This window comes from Oncorhynchus mykiss, chromosome 1 (genome assembly GCF_057628025.1).
Source record: "Oncorhynchus mykiss isolate SJ-2025 chromosome 1, ASM5762802v1, whole genome shotgun sequence".
NCBI lineage: Eukaryota > Metazoa > Chordata > Actinopteri > Salmoniformes > Salmonidae > Oncorhynchus > Oncorhynchus mykiss.
In genome coordinates, this window is record NC_143022.1 from 18,974,887 (window position 1) to 18,984,565 (window position 9,679).

At 41.9% G+C, this 9,679-nt stretch overlaps 1 protein-coding gene across 4 annotated transcripts in view; it reads left to right on the forward strand.

Annotated features, from left to right (window-relative positions):
• Positions 1 to 9,679, forward strand: part of LOC110496031 (dipeptidyl-peptidase 9) — a 36,237-nt gene that overhangs the window by 22,310 nt on the left and 4,248 nt on the right. For all 4 annotated transcript variants that reach the window (XM_021571701.3, XM_021571787.3, XM_021571867.3 and 1 more), the window contains exons 11-20: positions 1,108 to 1,285; positions 1,612 to 1,771; positions 2,080 to 2,159; positions 2,341 to 2,493; positions 2,619 to 2,754; positions 7,836 to 7,981; positions 8,131 to 8,277; positions 8,368 to 8,520; positions 8,844 to 8,986; positions 9,342 to 9,453. In XM_021571701.3, coding sequence (XP_021427376.3) covers positions 1,108 to 1,285; positions 1,612 to 1,771; positions 2,080 to 2,159; positions 2,341 to 2,493; positions 2,619 to 2,754; positions 7,836 to 7,981; positions 8,131 to 8,277; positions 8,368 to 8,520; positions 8,844 to 8,986; positions 9,342 to 9,453 — 1,408 coding nt within the window. The remainder of the gene's footprint in view (positions 1 to 1,107; positions 1,286 to 1,611; positions 1,772 to 2,079; positions 2,160 to 2,340; positions 2,494 to 2,618; positions 2,755 to 7,835; positions 7,982 to 8,130; positions 8,278 to 8,367; positions 8,521 to 8,843; positions 8,987 to 9,341; positions 9,454 to 9,679) is intronic.

Sequence of the window (9,679 nt, forward strand, 5' to 3'; positions counted from 1 at the left end):
GTTTCCATCCCCATGCTTTACAGTAGGTATGGTGTTCTTTGGATGCAACTCAGCATTCTTTGTCCTCCAAACACGATGAGTTGAGTTTTTACCAAAAAGTTATATTTTGGTTTCATCTGAACATATGACATTCTCCCAATCTTCTTCTGGATCATCCAAATGCTCTCTAGCCAACTTCAGACGGGCCTGGACATGTACTGGCTTAAGCAGGGGGACACGTCTGGCACTGCAGGATTTCAGTCCCTGGCGGCGTAGTGTGTTACTGATGGTAGGCTTTGTTACTTTGGTCCCAGCTCTCTGCAGGTCATTCACTACGGCCCCCCGTGTGGTTCTGGGATTTTTGCTCACCGTTCTTGTGACCATTTTGACCCCGCGGGGTGAGATCTTGCGTGGAGCCCCAGATCAAGGGAGATTATCAGTGGTCTTGTATGTCTTCCATTTCCTAATAATTGCTCCCACAGTTGATTTCTTCAAACCAAGCTGCTTACCTATTGCAGATTCAGTCACCCCAGCCTGGTGCAGGTCTACATTTTTTTTCTGGTGTCCTTTGACAGTTCTTTGGTCTTGGCCATAGTGGAGTTTGGGAGTCTGACTGTTTGAGGTTGTGGACAGGTGTCTTTTATACTGATAATAAGTTCAAACAGGTGCCATTAATACAGGTAACGAGTGGAGGACAGAGGAGCCTCTTAAAGAAGTTGTTACAGGTCTGTAAGAGCCAGAAATCTTGCTTGTTTGTAGGTGACCAAATACTTATTTTCCACCATAATTTGAAAATAAATTAATTAAAAAGCCTACAATGTGATTTTCTGGATTTTCTTTTCTCATTTTGTCTGTCATAGTTGAAGTGTACCTATGATGAAAATTACAGGCCTCTCTCATCTTTTTAAGTGGGAGAACTTGCACAATTGGTGGCTGACTAAATACTTTTTTGCCCCACTGTATACTGTAACAAATTATTTTTCATTTAATTAAAATAGTGTATATACCCTTTCAATTTCAAGGTTGTCTTTCTCTACATCAACTAGGAAATATGGAATTCATGAGGCTATTTAGCAACGTTAGCCAGCTAATTATTTGACCCTGACAACCCACTGCTCCTCTGTGCAGTGCATGGGCGGTACTGCTGGACAGGAGCCAACAGAGGCTCCAGTTGGTCCTGCTGCCCCCGGCCCTGTTCATCCCTGTAACCCAGGACCAGGCCCAACGGGAGGAGAGTGTGGAGGCTGTGCCAGAGGGGGTTCACCCCTTCATCATCTACGAGGAGATCACCGACATCTGGATCAACGTGAGTTAAAATAACTCTGGCTTCGGCTCTAATGCCTAGATTTTGACTTGAGATCTAAGCATGGAACTCAATATGTAATAGAAATCATCCTTACTGCTTGCAGTGCCCTGATTTGCACGAAGTTGTAGTTTCATGCCCTTGGTTGATATTGCTGTTATGTGTACTGTAGTTTTTATTGGTTAATTTGTAGTCACATGAATGTTAAGGTAAAATTCTCTTCTAATTATACATTTTGAAATGAAAAGATTTAGTCTTAACCTTTTGAAACCAGAAAAAGCTCTTTCTTCTAGGACTCATGTTATGGCAAGGCCTTTTCTTTGTTTCAGGTCCATGACATATTTTATCCTTTCATTCAAACAAACGATGATGAGATCACCTTCCTCTGGGCGAACGAGTCCAAAACTGGCTTCTGCCATTTGTACAAAGTAACCACGCTGTTACAACAGGGCTGCTACCAGTGGACCAGAGACTACATGCAGACAGAGGGTAGCAGAATACACTGTTTATACTCTGATTTATGGATTAATGGTAAAGATGTGAATAGAGGTGCACCTTCCCAAATCTATTTCTGATAATATTTTTGGGAGGTCAACTCCATAGGAGGCTGCTGAGGGGAGGACGGCTGATGATAATCAATGGAATGGGTATCAAATGCATGGACACCACGTGTTTGGTTTGTTTGATACCATTCCATTTATTCCGTTCCAGCCATTACTATGAGCACATCCTCTGCAGTTAAGGTGCCTCAAGCCACCTGTGGTCAACTCATTTAGTCTACTGGTTGTTCCTTTCAGAGGACTTTAAGTGCCCGATCAAGGAAGAGGTGACGTTAACCAGTGGAGAGTGGGAGGTGTTGGCCAGACATGGCTCCAAGGTAAGCCCTAGACACACACCTCTTATCTAAAATGAATGCCTAAAGGGTTTTAGCATTTTAAGGTGGCGAGCATGGAAATCACCCCATTTATTTTGTGCCACAGCCCTTTGTCACCGCTCATCAGCTATCACAGTAGAAAGCAAAACATCCCAGTCATTGTCTCCCCTCCCTACCAACTCAGATCTGGGTGAACGAGGCTACCCAGCTGGTGTACTTCCAAGGCACGCGGGATACGCCCCTGGAGCATCACCTATACACTGTGAGCTACGACTCCCCGGGGGATATGGTCAGGCTGACCAAGCCAGGCTTCTCCCACAGCTGCTCTGTAAGCCAGGTAGGTACATTACCTTAGCGACAAGCTCTGTCATCTTCTTTTTTCCTTGAAATTAAGCTTGGAGGTTTTGGCATTTTAGCTTTTTGAAGATTTAGTTGACCTCACCTGTTCTTATGTTTCTGCAGAATTTTGACATGTTTGTCAGCCATTACAGTAATGTCAGCACACCTCCCTGCGTCCACATCTACAAGCTGATGGGCCCTGAGAGTGATCCACTGCACAAAGAGCCTGAGTTCTGGGCTAGCATGATGGAGGCCACAGGTAAGTAAGAAAGGGGGTCAGTTAGGGCTGGGAATTGCCAGGGACCTCACGGTACGATATTATAACGATACTTGGGTGCCGATACGATATGTATTGCGGTTCTCACGATTCTATATGTATTGCGATTCAATGCTGCAATTTTATTGCGATTTTAGTGCTGCAAACAAATTGCTTACTATATGTCTGCCTCAGAGAGACGAGAGGGCATGAGAAAATTAGTTTGATCAGTTATGGAAATGAAAGTGCTGAAAACATGTTGGCTCACTATTTAAAAATATGGAGTACAAGCTATTGGATGAAAAATACCAGAGTTTTGGCGTATGTGTGTGTATACATACATACAGACATGCATGCATACATACAGACATGCATATACACACACACACATTTTCTTTATTTTTACTATTTTCTGCATTGTAGAATAATAGTGAAGACATCAACTATGAAATAACACAAATGGAATCATGTAGTAACCAAAAAAGTGCTAAACAAATCTAAATATATTTTATATTTTGAGATTCTACAAAGTAGCCAACCTTTGCCTTGATGACAGCTTTGCACACTCTTGGCTTTCTCTCAACCAGCTTTGAGGTAGTCACCTGGAATGCTTGTTAAGTTTATTTGTTTGGCCTATCAGTAGTGTTGGTAACAGACCCAAGCCTGAACAGCTCAAGAACAGCTCAAATAATCAAAGAGAAACGACAGTCCTTCATTACTCTAAGACATGAAGGTCAGTCAATCTGGAAAATTTCAAGCACTTTGAAAGTTTCTTCAAGTGCAGTCACAAAAACCATCAAGCGCTATGTTGAAACTGGCTCTCATGAGGACTGTCGTGTCTTTACTATCATTAACTGAAGTTTTTATCAAAGATTCTCTGTAATTAGTTATTACGCGATTAGACTGATTAATCATGTAACTGTAATTACTAGGAAGTCGGGGCACCAAGGAAGAATATTCAGATTACAAAGTTATAATTTCCTAATATAACTTTTCAGATATTTTATCTGATTAATTAGTCTTCGAATTAATGAATTATTTATTTTACCTCACGTTAGTCTCATTCCAAACGTTGTAAATTGTTGGTTATCTGCACGAACCCAGTCTTCACTGAGTCATCCATACATCATTTTTCTTAAATAATTGATTTATTACTAAGTAATTCACAGAAATGCATAAACAACCAAACAAACAAGGTAAATGTGGTTACATGAAATGATAGGAGAATGTGCCCTAGTGGGCTAAACCGGCATGGCGGCTTGTTAGACAAAAGCGGAAGTGGGGGTCGACCTAAGAAGTCACTACAGAGTGATAATTATAACAATTGAAATGCTAATCCTTTACACATGAACGCTCACTCATTCGAGAACAATTGCAATCAATATATATATTTACGCTCAGTGTGTCGTCTTGATCGCTGGTGAAAAGTTTGTTTCTTTTGTAGAATTGTCCGTCTCTCTCCCTGTCTCTCTGTCGTGGTTATAGAGGTTAGTTCAGAGTGACATTCATTCATTATTATTATTATCCATTATAGAATGGATGTTTCGGCGGTTGTCGTTCTTCAAATTCAATGATACCGAATTCCTAGCTGCAGACTAGTAATTAATACCAAAGACTTGTTCTTATTCTGTCGGTATCGATAGTCTAAGAGTTTAACCACATGGTGTGGTTAAAAGATTCAGCAATGGTCTACAACCTTTGTCTCCCCTAATGGAGAAAAACATGGTCTGCAACCTTTAGCCATCTCGTAATTGAGGTAAGCTCGGTCTGCTGATCGAAAACCCGAGTGGGGGTTTTATTCGTAATGGCTTAAAAAGGGCTGTTCCAGGAGGCCTGACCCTAACTGGTTTTAACTGGATTTAGTTCAAATCAAAAGGTAATTGTATTTTTCTTCATTAAACAGTCCAAAATCATATTACACAATTATACAAACAGTATCATACTCACTCATTCATCTTATACAACAATTAGATGTAAACCTCATATCTGAGGCTATTATATAAACAGCGTTATGGTAATGTGGTCACACCTTCTCCCATGAGCTTCCCCAAGTTGTGACAAACGGACCAGTTCGTAGCTGGATTCTTCAGTCTTTTATACTTTCTCCGGAACATGAAATTTGTTCGTACCTCAAGTTCTGTGAGGTGGAAGGATTTCCTTTGTCCTCTATGAAAATGTACTCTCTGTACTGTGTGTCCATGAGGAGATCCTCAGGAATTTACGACGTCTCTCTGACCACAGCAACCTAGTTGAAGGAGGAAAGGGGGAGGCAGGGAGAGGGGGATGGGGCTTGCTATACCCAAAGAGGCCAACGTCATGACAGGACTGACACAGGAAAGGAAGACCCAGAGGATAAGTTCAGTGGAGTTACCAGCCTCAGTAATTGCAGCCCAAATAAATGCTTTACAGAGTTAAGTAGCAGACGCATCTGATTCATCAACTGTCCAGAGGAGACTGCGTGAATCAGGCCTTCATGGTTGAATTGCTGCAAAGAAACCACTACTAAAGGACACCAATAATAATAATAATAAGAAGAGACTTGCTTGGCCCAAGAAACACGAGCAATGGACATTAGACCGGTGGAAATATGTCCTTTGAGATTTTTGATTCCAACTACTGTGTCTTCGTGAGACGAGGGGAGGTGAACAGCTGACAGAGCTCCAGAGTTCCTCTGTGGAGATGGGATAATCTTCCAGAAGGACAACCATCTCTGCAGCACCCTACCAATACCTTTATGGTAGAGTGGCTAGACTGAAGCCACCTGGCACCATCCCTATGGTGACGCATGGTGGTGGCTAGGTCTGTGGCGGTCACAAAATTTAGTCAACCGATTGTCAAGCAAATAAGCATGGTGGTGGCAGCATCATGCTGTGGGGATGTTCGTCAGCAGCAGGGCCTGGGAGACTAGTCAAGATTGAGGGAATGATGAGCGGAGCAAATACAGAGATTCTTGATGAAAACCTGCTCCACAGTGCTCGGGACCTCAGACTGGGGCGAAGGTTCACCTTCCAACAGGACAATGACCCTGCAGCACATGGCCAAGACAACACAAAAGTGGCTTCAGGGACATGTCTCTGAATGTTCTTGAGTGGCCTAGCCAGAGCCTGGACTTGAACCCGATCTAACATCTCTGGAGAGACCTGAAAATAGCTGTGCAGCAGTGCTCCCCATCCAACCTGACAGAGATGGAGAGGATCTGCAGAGAAGAATGGGCGAAACTCCCCAAATACAGGTGGGCCAAGCTTGTAGCGTCATACCCAAGAAGACTCGATGCTGTAATCGCTGCCAAAGGTGCTTCGACAAAGCATTTAGTAAAGGGTCTGAATGCTTATGTAAATGTGATATTTTTTTTAAAATATATTTTTTGAATACATTTGCAAAAATGTCTATAAACCTGTTTTTGCTTTGCTTTGTCATTATGGGGTATTGTGTGTAGATTGATGAGGGGGGGAAAAAATGGAATCCATTTTAGAATAAGGCTAACCTTTTAGGGCTAGGCTTCCAGCTAGCGGGACAACTTCCAGTGAAACTGGAGTGCGTGCAATTCAAATTAATAATCATAAATATTATGGATATTTAGGTACATACGTGTCATATCGGTTGAAAGATTAAATTCTTGTTAATCTAACTGCACTGTCCGATTTACAGTAGCTATTACAGCAAAACATGTCATGCAATTGTTTGAGGGCGGCGCCCCACATCAAAATATTTTCAAACTGGCACAGGTTTCATAAATTTACAAATAGCGATTTAAATATTCACTTACTTTTTGAAAATCTTCGTCTGATACATCATCCAATGGGTCCCATCTATAACATGTAGTGTCGTTTTGTTCGGTAAAATCCTTCTTTATATCCCAAAAAGTCAGTTTTTAGTGGGCGCCATCGATTTGAGTAGTCCACCCATTCAACTTGCAGAGAAAGGAATCCAAAAATCTACCCCTAAACTTTGTTTCAACAAGTCAAAATACGTTTCTATTTACTCCTCAGATACCCTAAAATGTAATCAAACTTGAATATTTCTTATGGAAAGAAGTATGTTCAATAGGAAGCTAATTTTAGCAGGTGCGTAATGTCTTCATGGCTTGCGCAAACATTAATTTCCAAGACTGTCCTTCCAATAAAACTGTTATTTCTTATTCGTTTTTTAAGTTACAAGCCGGAAACCTTGAACATAGCTTCCACAGGGTGTCAGCAGTCTAATTTTTAGTGTGACCTTATACTTGCCATTGTAAGAGGATGGTCTCTCTCTCAAAACATTTCTGGTTGGTTTTTCTTTGGATTTTCTCCTACCATATCTTTTGTGTTTTACATTCTCCGACATTATTTTAACATTTCTACAAACTTCAAAGTGATTTCTTTCCAATGGTACCAATTATATGCATATCCTGGCTTCAGGGTCTGAGCAACAGACCGTTTACATTGGGCATGTCATTCAGGCAGAAATTGAGCGAAAAGGGGCTAAGAAGACTCGATGCTATAATCGCTGCCAAAGGTCCTTTCACAAAGTACTTAGTAAAGGGTCTGAATTCTTATGTAAATGTGTTATTTCTGGGGTTTTATTTATTTATTTTTATTACATTTGCAAAAATGTCAACCTGCTTGTGTGTAGATTGAGAGGGAGGGGGGGTATTTTATCCATTTTAGAATAAGGCTAAGTTAACAATGTGGAAAAGGTCAAGGGGTCTGAATATTTTCTGTGTGTGAAAGTATCGATTTTATAATATCGTCCAAAATAATATTGTAATATCTAAGTATCCCACTCATCACTAGGGTCAATGCATTGAAATCTTCTGTTGGCTTTTCACCTCTGACTACAAAACATGAACACATCAATGAACTGTGTTACCATAAGCACGCTGTCGGCATCACACTTAACTCACATGTTGAGACTACAGAATGGCCCTGCAAATTCAATGTTGCTTATTTATAGTTGAATGAGTCACTTTCCCAGGGCAGTCACATCAATAGAATCTGCCCTTGCAATAATAACTCCTCCAATGGAATGAACATCTATAGTATCTACAGTTGACCTCGATAGTGATATGCATTTGACTTCATATTGGTGTTAATGTTATTTCTCAGGGCGCCCAGGAGATTACATCCCACCAGAGATCTTTACTTTCCCAGGGAATTCAGGGTTCCACCTCTACGGCATGTTGTACAAACCACACAACTTGGTACCTGGCAGGAAGCACCCTACAATCCTCTTTGTGTATGGAGGCCCCCAGGTTTGTTCAATAAAAATATTTGTATTCTGTAATATAGTCTTGTTTGTGACAGTTTGGATTTCAAGGCTAGTTATATAAAAAAAAAATAATGTTAAAGGTTTTATCTCGTATGTTTTTAATGTTGAGGGGGGGGGGTTTGTGTGCTCCAGGTGCAGTTAGTAAATAACACATACAAAGGAGTGAAGTACCTGAGACTGAATACGCTAGCGTCACTAGGCTACGCCGTCGTGGTCATTGACGGGAGAGGCTCCTGTCAGAGAGGCCTCAAGTTCGAGGGAGCTCTGAAAAACAAAATGGTAAACAGTAACACGACTTCACATCTCTACTAACCATACACCAGTGTTGTAGGTGTCAGTCTTTCACCTAGGTTCACCTGTGGTTCTCAGGGCCAGGTGGAGATCGAGGACCAGGTGGAGGGGCTGCAGTATGTGGCTGAAAACTACACTTTTGTGGACCTGAGTCGCGTGGCCATCCACGGCTGGTCTTACGGCGGCTTCCTCTCCCTCATGGGCCTCGTCCACAGGCCCAACGTCTTCAAGGTGAGAGGAAAGTTCGAAGTCGCGCTGATTATTCTTTGGACTATGTCACAACTTCACCTCACATGCATTCTGTGTAAGAAATTAATTGTGACGGCAGGCTGTGTAGTTGTATGGCTTTGAACCATGAAGGGGTAGTAATGTGGCCCAGCCCTGGTTTAAATCAACAAGCTCAAAATATTGACTCTAAAACTGAATTTAACGCTCCAAAATCTTGACTGGTTGTACTGTACATATGGTTACTGTTCACTCAATCAGTTAAAATTAAGTCATTTTAGCATTCATTTAAAAGCCTGGTTGATTTGAGGTGTCCTTGTATGGTCTAGGTGGCCATAGCGGGTGCCCCTGTGACGGTGTGGATGGCCTATGACACCGGTTACACGGAGCGCTACATGGACCTACCTGAGAACAACCAGCAGGGATACGAAGCCGGTTCTGTCGCCTTGCACGTAGACAAGCTGCCCAGCGAGTGAGTCATCACCATTCATTACTGTTTACTGTCAACCTCAGGGTGCTTCACAGGCAATACATAAAGGCAGCATTAAAGAGACTCCAAAGTGCGGCTGTCCTGCAACACTTTTCATCACTTGTTTTTGATATGGTCCTGATGGGACAGACTTGCTTGGAATGTATGTCTCAATTAGCCTGATCCCAGCTCTGTTTGTGCTGTATAGGCAACTCTTATGACAATGACCATAGGAGTTGGCTATACATAACGAACAGATCTGGGACCAGGATAAGTTCTGATGCGAGGGGAAATTAAAATGTGTTTTTTTAAAAAGCTTTTCTAGGGATAATCTTTTAGATTTTGTTTTCCTACCCAGGCCTAACCGGTTACTTATATTACATGGATTCCTTGACGAGAATGTGCACTTTTTCCACACCAACTTCCTGGTGTCTCAACTGATCCGTGCGGGGAAGCCCTATCAGCTACAGGTAGGAGGGCAGTGGGTTTAGTTGTGTACATGTGCCCCATCTTACACAGACCGACAACAGTGTTCATTCAACTTCATTGTATAAAATGGCGCGCAATGATGAGAGAATTGAATATGTGGAGTGGAACCCTTTCCCAGGCTTTAGTTGACACGTTGTTGAAAACAAACACGCATTCGCTACAAAGAAGAAAAGTGTGGGACTCATTTATTTTTCAAGGCCTCTTTTC